The sequence below is a fragment of the Acomys russatus genome, chromosome 10, assembly GCF_903995435.1.
Source record: "Acomys russatus chromosome 10, mAcoRus1.1, whole genome shotgun sequence".
NCBI classification, from domain to species: Eukaryota; Metazoa; Chordata; class Mammalia; order Rodentia; family Muridae; genus Acomys; species Acomys russatus.
In genome coordinates, this window is record NC_067146.1 from 76,079,056 (window position 1) to 76,102,104 (window position 23,049).

General features: G+C 40.9%; 1 protein-coding gene across 1 annotated transcript in view; it reads right to left on the reverse strand.

The window, feature by feature from the left end:
* The window catches only part of Cntnap2 (contactin associated protein 2), a 2,113,217-nt gene that overhangs the window by 963,670 nt on the left and 1,126,498 nt on the right, over window positions 1-23,049 (reverse strand). The window contains exon 10 of the mRNA XM_051152463.1: window positions 21,127-21,298. Coding sequence (XP_051008420.1) covers window positions 21,127-21,298 — 172 coding nt within the window. The remainder of the gene's footprint in view (window positions 1-21,126; window positions 21,299-23,049) is intronic.

The following is a 23,049-nucleotide window of genomic DNA, read 5'->3' on the forward strand; positions in this document are numbered from 1 at the left end:
TGAGACTTTGGAGGAACTCCCCAGCCTAAGCCACACATATGCCTTACTTTCTAATGTCTATTTCCCAAGACAGCTTTGTCTCTTACGACTTCATGTCAGCTTTTCTGTACTTGAAAGACTGATCTTAACACCATCTCGCACATAAAACACTGCTCAGTTCCTCCATTAGGAATTATGTCTTTCCTTCTTTATAATGTGACAGTCCTTTCTTATGCTACTATTTTATTCATTTATTCGTCTAACCTACCTGAAAAGAGATGTCCATATAAAGCCAGACACAATAAAACTGTTAGAAAAGAAAGTGGGGAAGAGCTCAGAACTCATTGGCACAGGAGAAACATACTGAACAGAACACCAATAGCCCAGGCTGTAAGATCAATAAATAATAAATTGGACCACATGAAACTGAAAAGCTTCTGTAAGGAAAAGGACACTCTCAACAGAAAAAAATGACAACCTGCAGACCAGTAGAAGACCTTCACCAACCCTACTTCTGATAAAGGGGTTATATACAAATATATATAAAGAACTCAAGAAATTAAACACCACCAAACCAAATAACCCAATTAAGAAATGGAGTTCAGAGTTAAACAGAGAATTCTAAACAGATGAATATCAAATGGCTGAGACATGCTTAAAGAAATGCTCAACGTCCTTAGTCATCAGGGAAATACAAATCAAAACAACTCTGAGATTCCATCTTATACCTATCAGAATGGCTAAAATAAAAAAATTCAAGTGATAGCACATGTTGGCGAGGATGTGGGGAAAGAAGAACACTCCTCCATTGATGGTGGGAGTACAAACTTGTACAACCACTTTGGAAATCAATCTGGTGCTTTATCAGAAAATTGGGACTAGTGCTACCTTAAGACCCAGCTATGCCACTTCTCGACATATACCTGAAAGATGCTCCACCACACAACAAGGACATTTGCTCAACTATGTTCATAGCAGTCTTATTCGTAACAGCCAGAATCTAGAAACAACCTAGATGTCCCTCTACTGAAGAATGGATAAAGAAGCTGTGGCACATTTATACAACAGAATACTTCTCAGCTATTAAAGACAAGGAAATCTTGAAATTTGAAGGCAAAGGAGGAACAGAAATGATCATCCTGAGTGAGGTAACCCAGATCCAGAAAGACACATCTGGTATATACTCACTTGTAAGTGGATATTAGTCCAACATAGATGTTCTCTGAGAGATTCCACCCAGCAATGGATTGGGACAGCAAATGCTGGGTCTCCGGGTAGAGTGCTGAGAGTGGCATGGAAGAGTGGGAGGATGGAAGGACCCAGAAGATTCAGGAGCCCCACAAGGAGACCATCAAACTGGGGGATCTAGACCCAGCGGGCCCTGCACAAACTGCTGTGCCAACCAAGAACAATGCATGTAGTAAAGCTAGACCCCCTGTTCAAGTCTAGCCAATGGACAGTGCAGTCTCCAAGGCTGTGGGGAGGGCAGGAGGCACACAGAGGAAGTGGAAGCAGGCTATTCAGATGAGACCTGAGAGGCTGTGGTCATATGATAGGGGAGGAGGTCCCCTTCTGTCAGAGGTCTAGGGAAGGGTGATAGGGCAGAAGAGGGAGGGAGGGTGTGAAGGGGAAGATACAAAAAAGGGGGTAACATTCAAGATGTAATCTGAATAAATGATCATAAATTAATATAAAAAATTCACGGAATGAACGTTGAACTCTTTATATATAGTTAAAAATTATACCACTTAAACCACAATCAGAAAAACAAATATCACCTAAAAGTTTTCTCTCTAATTATATGATTTAATGCAACTAATTTAAAGAAAACCCACTATACAAACAAACAAACAAACAAACAAACAAGAGTAGATGATTATCTATTTTCAGTGAGGAGGCAGCTCAGGTCTTCAGGTCTGTTCTTGTTCTTACAGACTTCAAATATAGGAGGAACTGCTAACATGCCATTTTAAACTAGCTGGGAAGGACACAGCAGTGTAATATATTTCAGATTTGTCTAAGAACTTGTCGTTGAGCCTTTGCTTATAGTAGCTGAAACCAATGTCTTACAGAGACACAAACTTTAAGTGCTGCCATACTGACTGACGTACTAAAAATTGTATAACTAACATATATTTTTGTAGTGAAATTAATCATTGAACCATGAAGTTCTAGCTTATGCTCAGCTACTATATCATCTATTTAATTTAGTCCTTTTTTTTTCCTCCATTGAATTCTTACTTTATTTTTAATGAATGGGGAATTAATATTCTAAGAGAAAACGAACTCACCTGGCTTCCACTGCAGTAAAGATATTCTCTGGAGACCACATTGGCTTAAGGAAACTTCTAACTAATTAAAAGGGGCTGAGAATTTTGGATTGAAGCCAGTTACACAGACCTCCTGGGAAGGCCCGTTGTTCCGAAATAAAACAGTTTGGGAAGATCATTTGCTGAACTCTATCAGAACCTTTAGAAGTTTGGACCCACCAGCTGACAAGACCAACAGAGGAGTAACCACATGGAAGATCCTAGGCTGGACTTGTCTATCCCATTGTATCACATACAGCATGGAATTTTCATTATTTAGTTTTCTATTTTATGTGTATGAGTGTTTTGTTTGCATGAATGCTTGTGCACTATGTATGTGCCTGTTACACTCAGAGCCCAGAGCTAGCTATCAAATCCCCTTAAGCTGGAGGTGAGGGCTGTTTTGAACTTCCATGTGGGTGTCACACACTGAACTAGTGTTTCTGAAAGAGTTGCCAGTTTTCTAAACCACTGACCTGCCTCTGTAGCCTCCACATGCCTTCAGTACTACATCTTGTTTAACATAAAATGGAATCATTATAAAGCTGTTAGTGAGATGTTCAGATTTCTGATAAACATTTAGGACTGGTTATATACTCCAAAGCATTAGGGCATCTCACTTAGAAGTTTATTTTTAAATACCAGGTAAGTAACTAATGTGGGCACTGTCTACCATATTGAACGTTCTAACTCTTATAGTCCCTATATTTTTTCCTTTTAATTTCTCGTTATTTGCACTTCTAGTACCCCTAGTATTCTGTTGTGTTAATCTTTTTTTTTTTTTCTTCTACACCTTCCTCTCTTGCTAAGCTGTTATAGCTTTCGGATTCTGCAAGAGTTTTATTCTCACTGACATGTGATATCACTACATCTGTGAGTTCTCTTCACTCCAGCTCCAAGGTGCTTTGGTTTTACCCTTTTCGTTTGTCCACTTGTTTTTATGGTTGCTACATGGTCAGCTTCCACCACCTCTGCTAAAATCGCTAGAGGAAACACTAGTAACACAAAACATGACTTTTTAGAAAAATCCTTCCATGACTTCCCATGCGTGGTTCAGAGGATAAATCGTGATCCCTTTTAGATGTAAAACCACTCAGGGCCCTTTCCCCTCTGGTTCTCTTTACATTTCTAGCCATAAATCTACCTTCTCCTCCTACTGCTTGTCAATCTCTGGAAGGACTAAAGATAATGATGGAATTTTCCCACTTGAAAGCAAAGTCCTTTGCACTCATGCCTCTCTTTTGTGTTGCCTGGAATGTCTATCTTCTGTGCTGGTGATTTGCTTCTTTGTGAGCATCTGCAAAAATCCCAGGCAAATGCAAATTGCAGATGCTATTCCTCCTCCTCCTCCTCCTCTTCCTCCTCCTCTATTCTCTCTCTCTCTCTCTCTCTCTTTCTCTCTCTCTCTCCTTTTTTCCTAGAAATGCTTTTCTTTCTAGAGTTACAAAGGAATTAGAGGTCAAAGGTTACATCTTTTGTAGCAAGAAGATGTTCTTGTGAGACACTATTCTTGGGAAGATGTGAACATATACTCACCCCAGACAGGAAATTGACAACAGACAAAAGTATGGATACCACCAACATTCAACTTGGTGAACCAATGAGTTCTATTAGGCTTACTTAAAGATATATGGGTAAAGGGTTACAGGAGAGGAAATTACTTAAAGACTGCTGCATCATCAACACTCTCCCTTTAGGTAGAAGTGACCCCTCACAAAAACAGGAAACCTGGAGGGCACAGCAGCCTGTAGCAATTCAACAGGATGGAGTTTCCTCTCCATGTGGTGCAGCGGGTCTGAGCCTTGTCCATGGAACACCACTGAACTTGCTTTCTTTAGGCAGCTCAGGCTGCTTTGGTCTCTGTTTCAGAGTATTTGGCTGTTCTTGTAGGCAAGTTGGCTTGTCTGAGAGTGACTTTCAGCAGTCTCTATACTCTTGGAGAGGGCAGGGTCTAATGAATCTGGTTACTTTCTGGGGACTTACTAAAGCTATTTTGAGCTGTTTATCTTCTTGCTTATGGGTCCTCCCTGCAGGATGGAATGCTTATGTTTGGAGAAAATTGTCACACAAACAATAGATGACTTAGCAGGTAAAGGCACTGGCCTCCAAATCTGATCACCCGAGTTTAATCCCTGGCAACCGTGTGGTGGTAAGAAAGAATGGATTTCTGCAAAATGTTCTCTGGCCTCCAGACAAGTATGCCATTCATACAGCGTGTGTGTGTGTGTGTGTGTGTGTGTGTGTGTGTGTGTGTGTGTGTATGTGTGTATGTGTGTGTGTGTGTGTGTGTATTTCATACTGTAGAAAAATGGGTCTGTATGACACATACATTGTAGCATCTGACTGAGGTTTGGTAATCCAAAACCAAATTGGTCTAAGTTGACCATTATCTACACTTGTCATCAGTGCAAGCCCTCTAAGCACCAAGCAGCATTTGTTTATAGGATTAACTTTGTTTTCCTTCGACAAGTGGCACCTGTTTCATATTCATTCAGGAATTTTGATGATTTCCCTTTGCTGTCTTAGCTTAGCTCAGGGAAGCCTTCATCAACATGAAAATTATTACCATGGATGCACATCTGTAAAGGGCCTGCTGAGTGAGTAGAAAAACCTAATATTAAGTGAACTGTTTCTTTTCCTCTCTTTCATTATTTTTTTTAACTGAAACTTCAGGCATTTGAAAATTAAAAAGAACTGAAATTTTGAAGTTATATAGAAGCACCATATACAAACATATATTTTATTAATGCAAGGGAAGCTGTTAATTTCCTAAGGAGGTCAAGGGACCAGAAGGACTACACAGAGATTAAAAAAAAAAAAACAAAAAAAAACAGAAAGAAAGAAAACCTAAGACTAGAGTGTAGGCTACTCCTCCCCCAGGAAACCTGATCTGAGACGAAAACAAAAGCCATTCATAAGACGTGCTGAAAGGTAAGGAAGCAGGAGTCATTGAAGAAGATGGTTCCTACAGAGAATCAGAGAGAACCATTGCAGCTTCCAGTGGCTTCAGGCAAGAGGACCTTGAACTCTGCAGGGACTTCTGCCTCAGATCAGAGAGATGGGGAATCATGTGCAGGACTTTACAGGCCCGAGTAACACGCACGCGCACAGACACACACACACACACCCTCATACACCACTCATCCTCCTACCTTCTTTCTGGTTCATGCAACATTCTTTTTGATCTAGACAGATTTGACAAACAAAATCAGCTCCCACCTGTAATAAGTTCTGCAATAAATGCAGAGGCACAAACCAGCATCTTCCTTTCTAGTAGGCCTACCAGTGTTTTCCGAATTTTAAACAATGATACAAAAGAAAAATAAATAGTGACACAAACATACAAAGTAGAACAGGCTTATTGCCTCTGTATTAGTGGTTTCTAGGTGGCATAGACAAAACCACAGGTGAAGAAAAATACATGTGGGTTGGAAAGATGGCTCAGCTGCTAAAGGCTAGGCTCACAACCAATAATATAAGAAAAATACATGTGTTCAAATAATAAAATAAAAATGATAGCAACCCCACAAGTCTCTATGAAATTAATGGGTTTTCTTTTTCCTTGTTTTTTTTTTTTTTTTCTAGACAGAGTTTTCCTGTGTAGCCCTGGCTGTACTGGACTTGCTTTGCAGACCAGATTGGCCTTGAACTCAGGAATACTCAGTTGCCTCTGCCTCCTGAGTGCTGGGATTATAGCTATGGGCCATCACACCCTGCTGGGTTTTATTTTGTTTGCATTGTTTGTATTGTTAGAAATATTTGTGATTCTTTGCCCATTTCCCCCATGTTATACATCACTTACACATAAATAGCAACAGAAACAGTAAAAATACCCAAAGACATGTTCTTCCTAAACTACTGAGATAGACACCATTCCTTAGTTGCCATCCTAAGTTTTCTTTTAATGTAAGTAAAAAATGCCCCATTCTGATTGTGATGCATTCACTCCATTCTCCTCCCTTCCCATTGTCTGTCGTCTACTTCCTCCCCAAGTTCTCCTCTCTCTCTGTCTGTCTCTGTCTCTATCTCTCTGTCTCTGTCTCTCTCTGTGTCTACCTCTCTGTCTCTCTCTGTGTCTGATGTGTCTGTCTGTCTGTCTGCCTGTCTGTCTATCTATCTATCTCTTTATCTCTTTCTTCCCTTCCATCCCTCTCTCAATATAGAAACTTCACCCATCAGGAAAAAAATTGGAAACTGTCTTTGTTCCTGAGCACATAGGAGAACTATGTATTTCTTTGTGCACATTCAACATAATGAGTTAAGCAGATTCCAGTAAAGAAAGTTATTACTTAAAAAGATTTACATTCTAGTCATTATAAAACCCCACATAAACATTCAGGGATTGGAAAGAGTGGCTGTGCAGTCTTTGGGTGTGCGCCACTGGTTGGAAGCCTCCAATTCCAATCTGCCATCCTTTGTGAAGCGCTGTGCTCACACAGTACCACCCTTAATGTTCAGTTTTGGCTGCACAGTGTCTGGTTAAAACTGAAGCCACTAATGACTTGGCAAGAGTAAGTAGTTTTACAAATCTCTGCAGGTTTTAATAGTTACCTTTTCTACCCCTAAGCATGTGGATTTGTGTCTATTTCTAGGCACTTAGCTTGGCAAATTCTTTTCATTTTGTTTTATTGGAAACTCTTTTTCTGTCTCTACTAATTTAAAGTATAATTAGTATTTAATTATTCCATATAATTACATTAAGTATGCCTTGCATAAACATATTTGGGAGTACATTGCAGACATGGTGGGAGCACGCAATGTCTAAAGCAGTGGTTTTCAACCTTTCTAATGTTGAGAGCCTTTAATAGAAATTCCTCATGTTGTGGTACCCACCAATAATAAAATTATTCCATTGCTATTTTATAGTATAATTTTGCTACTGCTATGAATCTTAATGTAAATATCTGTGTTTTCTAATGACCTTAGGTGACCCCTGTGAAAAAGGGGCCAAAACTCATGATTGAGAAAGACTGGTGAAAACAGAGATGGCCAGTGGGTCGCATTCTTTGCCAATGCTATACTGCACTGAAGGAATGGGTTTGGAGAGGGCGTTCTCTGAGTTCTTAGTGCTGACTTAAACTTCTAATATGTATTTATGGAGTTGGCCTAAGCAAATATCTTTAAAAAAAAAAAAACAGAACAATGTTTCTAATGTTATTATTTGTTTTTGTTTTCACATTTCATTTAACAGTATCAAAAGCAAGAAATATTATTAAGTGGTTGGTTTATTTAAAATTCTCTATAGTTGATCTAGCTGCATGTTAAAATTATTTATCCTTTCCCCCTCTCCTCATCTTCAAACACATAACTATTTTGCTGACATTATTTTCATGCACCGTGCCCTCCTTGGGATTTAAATGTCAAAGCACAGTTGTATGGCACACCAAAAGCAAGCAGACTTTTTTCCTGTCCTAGCACATGCAATGCGTCAAAGGAGACTAGATCTGTGGTTCAGTCTAAAACTGTTAACTCAGCTTCTTCTATCTCTCCTGAGAGATCGTCTGCTATGACACTTCTTCACTCTAAAGAATAAAAATAAAATAACCCCAATGGCAGTACTTTATTTTTACTTAAAAATAAAATCACTTTGGAATCACATGTGAACGGCAACTGGCTTGAACAACGCTTGCCTAGACAAATAGTTCTCAACCTGTGGGTTGCAACTCCTCTGAGCACGGAGTAATCTTTTTACAGGGATCACCCAAGTCATTAAATACACAAATATTTACATTATAACTCAGAACAGTAGCAAAATTGCAGCTATGAAGTAGCAACAAAAGTAATTTTATGGTTATGGATCACCACAACATGGGCACCTGTATTGGAGGGTCTCAGCATTGAGAAGGTTGAGAACCAGACATAGGAAATATTCAGGTCACTGAGCTGATGCCTTTGTGGCAGAAGATCATGGGTTCAGTGATCAGGCATTAACAGGAACCCCCAGCATTCCAATTCCTTTATTCGTACAGAAACTCAGCCCTTACCTCAAAGGGGAAAAGATAATTTATTTTGGGACAATACATGTATGACCAGACCCAGGAAAATAGATTTACTAACATGTTTATTACAGGTAAATTGCATGAAGTATATTTCATGTTTTAACATGGTAATATGTTGAATATTTTATAGTGACACAACAAAAAGAGTAATAAATCAAGGCACGTTTCAAATACATTAATGGAAATATTAGTTAGATGGCTCATAACAAAGCAGAAAACACCCTGTTCTAGGCTTCAGATGCTATCGGGCTGCTTTCATAGCTCATTGATTGGTTGGAAACTAGGAAGTTGTTCAGACAACCCGAAGGAACTTTCTAATGGCCACATACAGAAAATTGCAATAAACGTCTAGAGACACAACAAGCTAATCTGGCTGTGGACTTGTGACATTCCAATTATTGGAATTCTAAACCAGTTCACAGGCCTTGCAGAGACTGAAAGTTCAGTAGAAGCTATGGGAAACTTTCTGGGAACTTTGTGATTTCTAAACAAAATGGCCTTGGCGAAGAGCCTGGAATTAGCCTAGCAGGATGAAAGAGGTTACATGGATAGCATTTCCTCCAGTACTAGAAATAATTGTTATGAAGTAGATGGGACAAGGCTTCTCAGAAACCTTTCTCCAGAATTAAGAGTGATCTTAGCTTTTTTTTTTCCTTTTTTCTTTTTTCAATACAATAATCAGTAAGACACAAGAGAAGGAGAGACGAAGGATGGTAGCCGGCCAGATAGGACTGTGCATAGTCTGTTTCAGGTCCTTCCTCCTGCTTTGCCAGTCACACAGTCATCTTAAGAAAGGAGAAAGCATTGCACTCACCCTACCTACAGACTTAAAATACCATATTGTACAGGATGGTGGGGGGGGGGGTCATCTAGCTTAGCATATAAAAGAATGGGAGATTGGTCCCACAGATACACACTAGAGGCCACATGCAGGGAAGGAGCTACTGGGAGAAAGGTTATAATACACTGATATGGGAGAGCAGGTGCTATGGAGAGAACCCTGTACGAGACCACCCCTCAAGATCCCCAAGTCCCCCAAGCCCTGTGTCATTTAGCTCCTGACTTCTTTCCAAGCTCTTTGGCCCACGGCCTTGCATGATGAGAGTGTGAATTTGGAAATTCTTGAAAAGAAGCTGCGTATGCAGAGACTGGCTGACTGATTAGAAATTCAGCACTGTGGAGAGGTTGGAATGTTGCTGGTCTAGAGGCTAATTACTTATCCTGAGGTAACTTTAGCCTCAGTAACAGCCATCTCTTGCCCAGTCATTCTTTGCCCATTTCTGTGTCAAAATCAATATCCTGTAACTAACAAATACTAACCTTCAGAACCTATTGATGTAGCAGACCCACCGGCTTCTGGCAACCCAAACGCTAAGAATATCATCAAGTAACAACTTGGGCCTGTAAGAAAGCTTACCCTACCCTAACCCTGACTCTCTGATGTACCTCAGTGCATTTTAAACCTGTTTTGATTTGTGACTTTGTTCTGTTAAAGTATAAAACTTTATGAAACTGCTTTCCTGATGGAACATGGAATTTGAGATAACCTAAATCGGTTACCAGTCTGGGGTCACTCAAAATGGCTCCATAATAAACTGTCTCTCATTCCCTTTGAGATGAGAGCCGTGTGTGTGTGTGTGTGTGTGTGTGTGTGTGTGTGTGTGTGTGTGTGTTGACAGAAGTGCCCCTTTTGTTACTGAACTGTCTACAGGTACTACTCTCTGTGTGCTATATCCCTGGCTCCCTGCTTGTCTCAGGATAGAACTTGGAAATTTCACTGCAGTTCCTGCCTATGCAATGTGAAAATGAGGGAGGGGGAGGAGCAGAGCTCACCGCTGTGGATGGAACGGTGCTTGTCTCTACTAACATTTGGCCATTGTATAGATTGATTTTTCTTCAATTACTTTTAATCTACTCTTTTAGATAATTCTAGGCCAAATGAGTAGGATCTGAATTGTATTTCTGGCTCTCCATGGAGACATGATTTTATGAATTGTCAGGAAGATTCTAAGTTCACAGTCTACCAGGAGGTTTTCTGGAAAGGAACAAAGATACAATTTTCCCTTCCCTTAGGAATCAGTCTAAGTTGACCTGTCAATCACCTACATAAGAAAACATTGCCAGGAAGCTGTCTATTTCTGGGATCTTGGGAATATTATCTGGTGTACACAAACACGTTGGTCTGTCCTGTGAGAAAAATAAAATATATGAGCTGAGGAAAGTAAAGAATAAAAACTCAGTGTGACCTTCCTTGACCAAAGAGCAGACTTTCTTTAATCTGAGAAGTGATGCCCCAAGACCATCGGAGAGGGTACAGGAAAGAGTTCCTAGGACAGTTTGAGGACAGGTTTTGTATTTGAGATTAGGAAGATAGCAAGGCATGGCTTTGCAACACCCAGAAATCTTTTTGGATAAACTACATTATGAAACCACTGGGCATAAGATAAATCATATTGTCTGATTTTGCAAGCTCTGGACTCCTGGGTGCGTGGTAGGTGGTAGCTGTTCTCTGGGAATTCCACACACAGCTGATTTCCCAGAACCTTGGGCCTGTTGTAGGGCTCTGGCTTTCAGGTGGTTTTCTTTACATGCTGAGGTCTTTCTGGCCACTTGTGGCTCTCATCTCATGAGTGTAATACTTTACAACAAACTTTATATATCAAGTTTGCTACTGTTTGTTAATTTTCTCTTAGTTCATTCAGTGGATGGAAGATGGCAGGCAAGGCCAAAGCAAGATCCAAGGAAAAGGAGACACACCCAAGTTAAAGATTCTGTGAAGTAGAAAAATCAAAGCAGGGTTCTGTCCAGAGTCCCCTAGGGGCTTTTGTTTTAAACTGATGCTCACGTCTAAGGGCCCTGTATGACTTGTCTTCTGGTACTTCCGAAGGCTGCTTCTCAAATGAAATCTGGAAAATCGCTAGTTGGCTCAAAGTCAGCCACAATTCGTTCCAGCCAACCTGGTTTGGTAGTTTTAGATTTAGATGAGGTCAAAGTTATCTTATACTCAGGATTAAAGGAACACAAAGTTTCATACCGAACAAAACTTATCAGAGAGATTGTCTCCCTGGGTGCTACTGTGTAACTTTCTTCAGGAAGTAAGAGATCCCCAGGGTACACTGGGTGAGTGATGCAGAAACTTAGGAGGGTGAAATGTTTCCTGTTGGAAAAGAAGTGCTTCCATAGTTGGACACCGACCTGAGGACATATATATTTCTCAGAAAGAAGGGTACAACTCAACTTGTGGATTTGTGGCCTCAGGCAAGCCTGAGGCACCTGCTGTTGAGGAGAAAGGAGGGTTCTGAGGTAAGGTAGAAGGCTGAAACAGAAAGCTGTGGTCAATTTCTCATCCTTTCTACATACACCCTATAATGAAGCTCAGCTTGAATGTGGTCCCCACGGGATGCAGAAGTTACCACATGTACTCATGGAAAGTACAAACGAGCTAAGATGGCCAGTCCGATATATAACGGACTCAGAATAGAGCAAGTGTATAGCTTGTGTCACCAAAGTCACTACCCTCGCCCCGTGGTTTATCCAAGCTAGTGCTTTCTCCAGGTGTGGCGCTCTCAGTGTTAAAACCAAGACTGTTGTGGACAAAGGACTAACAGAGACCCCAGAACCTAAAATAGAAGTAGCCGAGTCACAATGCCAAAGCCAGAAGCAGTTGACACAGGCGTGAACATCAGAGTAGATGAGGTAGGCTGCAGAGCCGCAGGGGCTTCTGGAAGGAACAGAGGCTTAGAATTCCCCCAAAAGAGTCTGCTGAGCCACATAGAAAACTAGGGAAAATGTCAGGGGGTGGGGAAGGCGGAGAGTCAATTTCTGGGGTGCCTTGCTCTTTTGTGGGCACCTCTTTGTATCTTAACCCTTGTGCACAGACCTATATTGACATGTCTTTATTACGTCCAACCATGCTTCACTACAACATAATAATCCTGAAGTTCTTTCTTCATCAAAGCCACAGTTTAGTATCAGTTGAAGTCCCTAAATGTCCAAGGAAGTATCTGTAGGCTGCTGAGGGTGGTACTGTAGAGGCAATTGTCCTGTCCCCTCTCTAATGACATCATTCCTAGGATGAAGCTCTCACTGAGCTGGCCTTGACCCAAGAGCTATACTTGAGGTGGGCATGGGCCCTGGGGACTAAAGAGAGGTACCAGCCTAAAGAGGGAGTTTAATTTGACCTAGCTTGAACTCCACATTGGTTGGATATGTAGTTGACAGGGGAAGTCACTATGGGACCAGGAGACATCCATTCAAGGGCTTATCTGCTGGAATTTAGATTAATTTACTTCTGATACAGAACATCATGTGTTGTCTCTAAGTCAAGATTGTGCATGAAAAATTTACTTTGTTGCTGTGCGAGGAGTCAAAACCCAGGCTTCAGCAAAGCACCCTCTCACTGAGCCAGCCAGTCAATAGCCAGGGCCATGGAACTGCATGGCCTCCTTCTAGACTGAGTTCATCAGCATTCCAGGAGAGCCAGCTGGCTCCTGTGAGTTCTCCCATGGTATGTATCTAAATTGTCTCATAGAATTTCATATGTTGAGCTGCAGAGATGGCTCAGTAGTTGACTCCTGCTGTACAAACATGAGGATCAGAGTGCAGATCCTAGTACCCACATAACTAAGTCTGCTACCCTGTGCACATCTTGAGTGGGGCAGAAACAGGAGGGTTGCCAAGGCTTGCTGGCTTCCAGCCTAGCCAAGAAAATCCAAGCCCCAGGTTCAGAGGAAGATTCTGCTCCAAAGGAATAGATGGATATGCAGGAGGATGCCTGAGACCTCATGGATTTTGCATATGTATTTTGGCTCACACATTTGCATATGCTTACACAGACATAAATACTTTTTAATCTCATATGTTTATTTCTGTCTTTCAAGGAAAAAAAAATCTTGTTGGGTAGATGTTCTTGAAAAGAAAGCATTGAACCAAAAAAAGAAAATAAATGCTGGGTATATGATTATACATTTCTATCCAAAAAATATATAACGAAGACTTAATTGCTAACTCAGGAATAGGATCCGGTCTATTTTGCAATTTCTCAGGAGGGTAATTTTGCAGGCTTGGTTAAGCTGGGGCATTCATTTCTCTCTTTCTACTTTTCTACTTTCTCTTCATTCCAGAATATTTACTGGTTTTGTTTTCTTATTTATGTGAGGGAAGTCGATGGAAAAGAACATTGTTCTACTGCTGTTTATGTTTAGTAGTTTATATAGTCTTGTTAAAAGAGAGCTATTGTTTGTAACAATTGGTTTGGCCTCTAAATGGCTTTTTAGTCCCCAATTTCCAGCCTCTGGGAGACATCAATGGTAGGCCACTTAACAGAACCTCAAATAAATGTATCCTCTTTACTTTTGTCAATTCCAAATGTGGGAGATTGTTCCTTCATACTCTGGGAAAAGGATGATAGGGTTGAGTTTATAAGCATAGAGTGAAGAAAAAAGCAGATGCTATTGAGCTTTGATAAGAAGTGTCTCCTATAGAGGCTCATGTATTTGAATACGTGGTCCCCAGCTGTGGCACTGTGTGCAAATACTATGGAACCTTTAGGAAAGCTATAGGGCTTTGTTGAAAAAAAGTTTGTCACTTTGGTGGCGTTTAAGGTTCTATACAGAGATCACAGTTTTTGCCCTCCCCTAGCTTTCTGTGTGCAGGTGAAATGCAGTGCACTGGCCCCCACCCCTCTTGTTGCCATGTCTGCCCTCACCATGACAGATTGGCTCCCCTCAGGAAGTATTGGCCAAAACAACCTTCTCTCTTCAAAGTTGTTTTTTTTTTTCTTTAATAAGGGCATTCTGTCATAGCAACAGAAAAGCCACAAACACAGAAGTTTTGAGAGCCAAGGAAATTAAATCTGGATTCAGACTGCTGTAAGTAAGTATGGACTGAGACTTTTGTTTTTAGCACAGAAACATGAAGGAGGAGGCACCATGACCTGAGGCTTCTTGCCGTTTAGCTTGAAGCATCATGGGAGCTTTTAAATCAGGATGGCAGAGTAGCAGAAGGGAGGAGACCCCCATCTGCATTAGGAAAACAGAAGACACCACTGCTGGCTTCTGCTTATCTCTTGGTAGCCAGAGTGGGTCACTTCCCTGTTCCTGGTTATGATAAAGAGAAACACTGGTTATGATAAAGAGAAACACATGCCTGGCAGCTGAGCTGAAGGCAGGCTGGAGGCTCAGGAGAGAAACCACGGCTTTAAAACCAGTCTTTATTATTACTTACAAAGCAGGTTCATCTCCCCAAGCCTAGCATGCTCATTGGCTCATTGGCTATTTAAGATCCACTATTTAACACCAGCCTCTTCCTACTGGCCTGTCCACAGAAAACAGTAACTGTAGATGGATGCACAAGACTGAAGAGAAGAGTATACTATACTTAGCATCTGTCCTAGTTCCCAGTGCTGTCCAGTGTCACCAGGACGTTTTACAGCTTCTTCTAGCTCCTACCCACGCTTTCCCAGTTTGAGATGCTCTGTGGTTCCTTAGTGCTTCTCCCTGGGCAGAGAGAATGAGGGAACTGACTTTGGCTACAGGAATATTTCTGGATGTACTTGCTTTTAGGTTATATGAGGTTTTGGAAAGAAAATAGTTGAGAATTGGGGCTGTTCAGCCAGTCAGTGATGTGTACTATCAGAATCCAGGCATGCAAGGGCATTAGGATGAACAAAAGGTGTCAATGGCACATGAAAGGACCAAGACTATCTGTTGTACAATTTACATGGTCAGAGATTATTTTAGCAACCAAAGGTGTGAGCAAAGCCTTATTCCTTGAGAGAGGAATATCATGAAGAGGCAAATGGCAGAGGTTCACATTGTCCAAAGAGAAATTCTGCCTAGTCTCCGCCTCCCTCACCGTTCGCTGTGCTCATTGGCCATAAGGTCATCAGAAGTTATAAGGACAGAGCCTAGGTCATGGTAGCTCGCACAAGCCAAGCGGGGGTCCAAGCTGGGACACCAGCCTTAAATAGGCTAACTAAAGAAACAAAGTAATTGAAAGGCCAGCAGAAAAAAAAAAGATTGGTTCACTCTGGACACACAGTATAGAGGAGAAAGTCCAGACACTGCCTCTTTCCAAGGGCATCTTTGGGGTCCTGCCATGAGATTTGGGTTTCAATAGAGGACAATAGGTATCTATTACTAAATAGTCTTAATCAAGGAGTGGTCCTTCTCATCACTGACCCATTACCGTCAGGGCTTCAGCATCTCCAGCAAAGAACCCTGACGAACTGTCAGAAATGTGTAGAAGAGGAGACAAAGCTCACCCTGGGGCTGGCATGTGGACCCTAGCCTTTTCCTTGGCCCTGCATGGTATGCCTGGAGAAATTTCCACTTCATTATAGTCTGAGAGCCAAAGGGGGGGTTCACTGGTGTCTCATAAGAATATTCCCATCCTGCAAAGATGGTGACAATGAGATGGAACGATATCAGAGACATGCTGTAGTGCATGTGATACTGTCAGTCACCAAGCCTTGCTGTGTAATATGAAGATATGTGCCTGTTACATACACATGCACAACTGTATTTTTTACACATCTACTCAGACATCTAGAAGATGTGTCTTCTCCAACCAGCACTGGGCTCTTCTCTTCATTCCCCTTAATGAGCCTTCTTTTCCTCCTAGTTACGCTTACAAAGGACTTGGGGGTGTTCTTATTTTTCTCGTACCCTACATATACTCCATCACAACCCCTCCTGAATCTGCCTGTTAACTATATTCAGACATGAGAATGCCTCGTCTCCCCTTGTGCCAGGCATTGCTTGCTAGGTCTCGAAAACAGTCTTCGAATCAGGCTCCTACCACCTTCATTTTCTCCTTCCACTGCCGAATCCATTTTCATAGTACAAATTAATAAGTGTCTAGTTGTTCTATTCAGGACTCTGCAATGGCTCCTTACCTCCCTCAGAATAGAAAAGAAATCTTTACAACAAATCATTACCCTCCAGGAATTGGTTTTTAAATATGTATTTGTTTAAACTGGTCCTTATTCTACAGCCAAAACTTTCCTGGACTTCAGGCTTCCCTGCCCTCGTTTCCTGATCTCTGGCCTTATAGGCAGCAGTGCCACCTAGAAAGGCGCTGGTGTCTAGGAGTGCTCTAGGTAGGCTCCCTTCTTGCTGGATTTCCCAACCTTCTAAACTTTTCACCTTGGCTTCCTTGAGAGCCATTATCATGACAGTCATCCTTGTTGATGTAGCTCTTATCAGTGCATGGAATGCTCTTTCCTCAAATCAAGTAAAATGTTACGTTTCATAGGTCTTGAATCAATTGTTTCATTAAAAAACAAAACAACTATAGCATTTCCACCTCCCTTTCCTCATTTCAAACCTTCCTATGTATCACTCTGCTTGCTCTCTTTACCTTTCACGGGCATTTTTTTTTTTTTTTTTTTTTTATCATTTATGTGTGTGTGTGTGTGTGTGTGTGTATGTGTGTATGTGTGTGTGTGTATTCTTCTGTATAATGTTTCTTGTACATGTATGTTTTCAGGCTTGATCATGTGCTATTAGATAAGCAATTGATATGGTCTCCGTGCTCTCTTTTTAGTGATGTTCACCCCGAAGGAGCCTGTTTTAACCCCTGGATATAACAAACCACAAACCTGCACTCTTTGTATTCTTCTTTTTCCTTAACGCAGAATCTTCTAACTTATGGTATTATTTACTTTTAACTTACACTATTAGCTTACTGTTTGTTCTTGTCCCCTAGAATGTGAGTTCCAGATATATATGAACTTTCATTTTGCTCATTGATTTGTTTTAGTGCAGAGAATAGAATTAGACACTCCATGTAGCCAGAGGTGGCAGTGCGTAGTGCCATTCCATGGCCTGGGCTCTTAGACTAAACCCAGTAAAAGAATGAAGCTGGGTCCCTGCATTCTCCTCTGTCTCCTGATTAAATGCATAGTCCCGTAGCCTGGCCAACTTGATCTTTCCTTGATTCAGTGCTCGGTTAAGGAAACACAGACCAAGCCACATGAAAATGTACGCACAAAGAATGAAAACTCAGTAGAAATTTCTGGAACATTCAATCATCCTTTCATCTACTTCCCTGACTTCTCATCACATCATTGCAGCAGCTGCTAACATATTCAGAGAGTTTATAAACCCAGCAAGATGACAGCAACTCTTCTTACTCTGTGTTGTCATTTTTAGCTTTTCCCCTTAAATATAACCCTGATAAGTCTGGCTAGCATTTGGAAGGAGAAGCACGCAATGGTTATGCACTTCCTTAGGGAGAACTTGGACAAGTAGAAGATGAATTGGTGCATAGTGGGAAGCTGCAGAGCTTCCGTTAGCAAGCAGATGCTGCAGAGATACATCTTCACGTTGCAGCTGTGGGAGTAGAGGCCAAGCCTCTTCGTACTCTCACTTGGAAAGACACAGGGCTGGGGCGCTTTGTCAGTATCTCTTCAATGAATCGGAATAAAATGAACATGGACTGTATAATATATAAAAAATATATGGGATTCTATAGCTTAGAATATTAAACTAGGGACATTTTAAGTCAATAAAAGAGTTGATTTCACCAATTGGTATTGGATGTGAATACGTTTTCTCTCTCTCTTAAAAAAGGCTAGGGGAAAGAAAATGGTTGTCATGATGTGAAGTGGATTAGGTTAACTGAGGTAGCAGTAGGTAGTGCCATTCCATGGCCTGGGTTCTTAGGCTAAATCCAGCAGAGGAAGGAAGCTGGGTCCCAGCATTCTCCTCCATGTTTCCTGATTGCACATGCAATGTGACCAGTCTGTCCTGATGCCAGACATTTCCTTCACAGGGCTCTGTACCCAATGAAGAGTGAGCTGAAACAAATACCTTCTTTCTTACATTTAAACAGGTATTTTTTTTTTAATAGCAACAAGCCAAGTAACTAAATCAGTTGTCACTCCAAATGATAGTTTTGACTGTTGCAGAGAACATATGCAGCATAGACAGAGAGTCTGGCTCAGTGTAGCGCTAAGCTACCAAATATGGAAATGTGTGCCTCCTACATGGAAGATTCCCTGTGCTCTCTCCTCACCATGATCATGATCATGATCATGGGCTCTCTTCATTTAATCAAGTGCCACTCACTCTTTGTGGGACAACGCCACCCTTCCGTCTCTATTAGAAAAGTTGAACAAAAAGTTCAACATCACCTGCCCTTCCCCCATAAATAAGACAGCCTGGGAAGTGACTTTGAAAAGAAAGAACAATATTGCTCATGTACAAAGCTGAGTGAGACCTGTGGACAGTTCCACAGAACTGACCGTCTCATTAAAGCCACTGACATAGAAAGAGCACCAGGAATATTTGTGTATCGAGAAGAAATGAAATGTGACCTTGTAGAAACCACATAGATACCATCTAAAGTCAGACAAGGGGGTCTCTGAATTACTCACGCTTTAGTTTTTCTGGTTATCACTACCATGCACTTCAAGCAGAAATAGTGGCTAATATATCCTGACTGTCTCCCAAATTAATCTTATGTGCTGTTGAAATTGTTCGTTGCTCTGTTTATACAAGAGCTGTGTAGGCTGTAGTAGCAACATTCTCACAGACGCAACATAAACAAACAGCGTGCTCCCCTTTCTCCTATTGTAAACATATTCAGACTTAAAATAAGTCATAGCCTATAGGCAACATAAGCCGAGGCTACTGTGACCTATAAGGTATCATTTGCATTGCTGCCAACTTAATATGATAGAAAAACAAACGTGCTTCATTACCAAACATTTCAGTGTTTGTGGGATAGATTAGCTGTCCGGAGTGGCTTTGAAGGCTGTATGAGGGGAGGTCAAACAGAGGAACAAGCACTATCTTTTTTGTTTCTGTATTTGTATCTGTTTGTAGCTGTGAGCCTATGCGCGTTTGTCAGCTGAGAACCTGGGATTCCCTGGAGGTGGAGAAACAGGGAAACAGGATTCCTGGGAGCTGAACTCACATTCTCTTCAGGAGCAGCCGGGACTCCTGACTGCTGAGCCTTCTCTCCCAGATTGTCTTACTTCTACATTCAAAGGCAATTTTCATCTTACAAAATTTGAAATTAATGGAGTTAGTGTTCAGAGTAAGGTAGCCCATCCTCAAATGATCTGAAACAGGCTGAGAAAGCTGTTAATTTACTAAGTGTAGCATCAACTTGTAGTTAGGTGTAGTTTTCATAGACAAAATATCTCAAAATGAAATGCCTTAAGCTCTAAGGAAGAGCAAACTCGGAATTAGAGTATTTAGAAAATACTAGGTGAGGGAAGCAAGGGAGAATGGGAAAACAGAAGGATCCAGAGGGTCCTAGAAACCTACAAGTAGAACATTATTATGGGCAGACCTGGGCCCAGGGGTCCTGCTCAAACTATGGCACCAGCCAAGGACAATACATCCAGTAAACTTCGAACCCCTACCCAGGTCTAGCCAATGGGCAAAACATTCTCCACAGTTGAGTGGAGAGTGGGGTCTGACTTTCACATGAACTCTGGTGCCCCATTTTTGACCACGTCCCCTGGATGGGGAGGCCTGGTGGCAGGCAGAGGAAGGATAGCAGGCTACCAAGAAGAGACTTGATACCCTATGATCATATACAGGGGGAGGAGGTCACCTCAGTCACAGTCATAGCGGAGGGGAGTAAGGGGAAAATGGGAGGGAGGAAGGAAAGGGAGGATGCAAGGGATGGAATAACAATTGAGATGTAATATGAATAAATTAATACAATATCTTTTTTAAAATAGAAAATACTAAATTAGGGAATCTAGGAAATTTTAGGTGATACTATCACAATTCATAGGAACGTTCTGCCTTTATAGTCTGTGTGAATTCACATGCAAAGGGAAGGCATGAGAGTGGGAGGGGGGCTTGTGGAGAAGAAGAATTTTAGTGGGACAGGAAGTGGGAAAAGTGAGGGAGTCTGGGAGAAAACAACTGAAAATTATGTAAATGTTTGAAACTTCCAAACATGAAATGAAAATTTCTTCTTATGTTTGCAAAAAGCTAATAAACAACAATTTTTAATATTTCTATATATGTATTTTGCAAATGGAATTATTCCCAGTAGCCTGTGTCAGTCAACCCTCATTAGCCATTAGTCTCTTGTGATTACATCTGGCATGGAATGGTCTTTAGAAGGGACAACAAACTGAGGCTGAGAAGAGATGAGAATCTTCTGCTGGGCAGATGGAGGCAAAGGTGGCCCTGACAGCTGAGGGTGTCAACCACTGTCCAGCTGCTGCTTGCAGTAGAACATGCACAATGCCCACATCCTTGCACAAAGCTGGTGGACAAGCGTGATGCTGCAGATTGCTTCATCTCTCACACATCGTATGTATATTTACATGTGTATCTATACACACATGCACATGTTTTCATGTGTGTATAAATTTCCTATACACTATATATATATACACATAAACACATATATACACATATACTTCATACATACACACAGGTATACAGATTATATGTATACATGAACACACATACATGTACAAAACACATTATATATACTTACATACACAAATATAACCACACAATTATACTCCAGACATATACACAGGCACATGCACACACATTTTATATATATGTGTGTGTGTGTATGTGTGTGTATGTATACATATATAAATATTGTCTTTGCTGATATCACAAATAAACTAGGTAAAATAGGCATTCCACACAGTAGCTATTCATAAGCCCAGGTTTTTTGGTTTTGTTTTTGGGTTGGTTTTGTGTGTGTGTGTGTGTGTGTGTGTGTGTGTGTGTGTGTGTGTGTGTGTTTGTGTTTATCTTTTTCTTGTGTTTTTTTCCTTGTCAAGCAGCAGAGACATAGATCTTTGAAGTCTGGATCACTTATGGTAGGATGAACAGATGGCTTACCTGTCTATGATGGCGCACATGTCAATGGTGACATTCGCAAAGCTTCCTGGCTTCCTCTGTGCCACTTCATATAAATTGGCAAGCTGGTCATCTACCTGAATGAGCTGCATGCATCCTTGGAATGATGGCTGGAGGACAGAGTGACTGGCATTGTTCATGTGGTTGGGAAATCCTGCAAAGCAGAAGGAACAAGGAGGTTACAATGGGCACCAACATGTTTTATTAAAGGCCTCCAGGGCATATGACCAGATACAGCCATCTGACTAATAGTGGCAGTTCTTTCATTCTTTCTGACATAGTAGAGGGGTGTTTCAGAGTGTGACTTTACTTTAGGCAAAAGTCAGGTTTGGGGATGGGGTTAAACGGGAATGGTCCCCATGGACTCATGGATTTGAATGCTTACTTCCATAGCAGGGGGAACTATTTGGGAAGGATTTGGAAATGTGGCCTTGTTGGAGTAGGTATGGCCCTGAATGTTTTTATAATCCAAATTCGCCTACTAGGAAAATTTAAACTGTACTCATTAGTCTTAAATTCTTTACAAATTTCTTCTTTTCAATTCTATAGGGTTGGCAAAAGTTAACCAATACATACAAAAAGAGTTGGCACTAACATATGTCATTAAATGAACAAAAGTGAGTATCTTAAAAAAAAAACAAACAAACAGAATTTGGTCCTTACGTGATTCTTTAAAATGTCCTATTTTGGTTGATTACAATAATAATTCACTTCAATAAAACCCCTTCTCTCACTTCTTTAACAGTTATCAATATGTAAATTCTTAAAAGTATTATTTGAATTTCTTTTAAGGTTTTATCTCAGAGGTGCACATTATTTTCCACCAACACAGCACTGAAAAGGGGATTATATTTAGTTCTTGCCGTTAAAATGACATTCTGTTTCAAGACTGTTTCATGGCTTGTGTGTATGTATCTTTGTGTGTGTGTTGGGGGAGAGTTTTCATGTATACGCCTGTAGATGTGTGTGCGCATGTGTTACTAAGCTATGTGTTTTCCTTGACATTGACTTAGTCCCTTTACAAAAATGCTGACTTCTGGATAAGTTACCTACTTAGAATAGTTGTATACATACAATGTAATTTTCACTTGTCTAATCATGATAAAATTGAGTGGATTTTAATGGCTAAACTTAGCAGACAGAAAACATGCAGCTGTAACTTTTGTGGCTGCTCTTAGCAGGGTTCTCATTGGGTTCAGCTTTTGTGAATACTTAGGAGTCTAAACATCCACATTAACTTGGAAAGATTTTGGAATGAGTAGCTGTCTTTATGAGAGTGAGGACTCTCATGAAGCAGAACAGCTGCACAAATGCTCATCACTTCCAACTGGGTGTGATTAAGCTCCCCAAACAAGACTTCAGCCTCCACTCACGATGCTGTTCTGTTTGGTTTTGATACTCTTAGAGTCTGCAATCGTCAAGTCTTTTTATGCTCTTACATGAGGCATATTCTAGTGGAAGATAATTATGAGACTAATCACTACCTAGCCATTGAAACGTTTCTTGTATTATCCTTAAGGCTTTTAAGATAGATTCCATTGTGTACAAGCATCCACAGGCTTCTGTAGCATCTTTGGACCATAAATTTGAATTATTTTTATAGACAACAGAAAACTGTGCAAGTAGTGTAAGTTTTTGACTTCCAAGGCCCATTTCTCACCTGATATATGAAATCGCTCATTTTGGCCACCAGGCAGTGTTGTGGGGAGGCCTATGAGAGAATAAAAGATTTCTATTACTACAACGTGTTGTGTGGCGTAGATGGGAATGTGTGAAGCCTGGGTTATTGCTTCCCAACAGGAGGAATGAATAAATATCTTTTTGGAAACAAATTACAATAAAACTCCCAAAGGAAAGTACGAGTTAACCTAATGAGGCTTCATAGAATTGTTGGTCAGAAGCCTA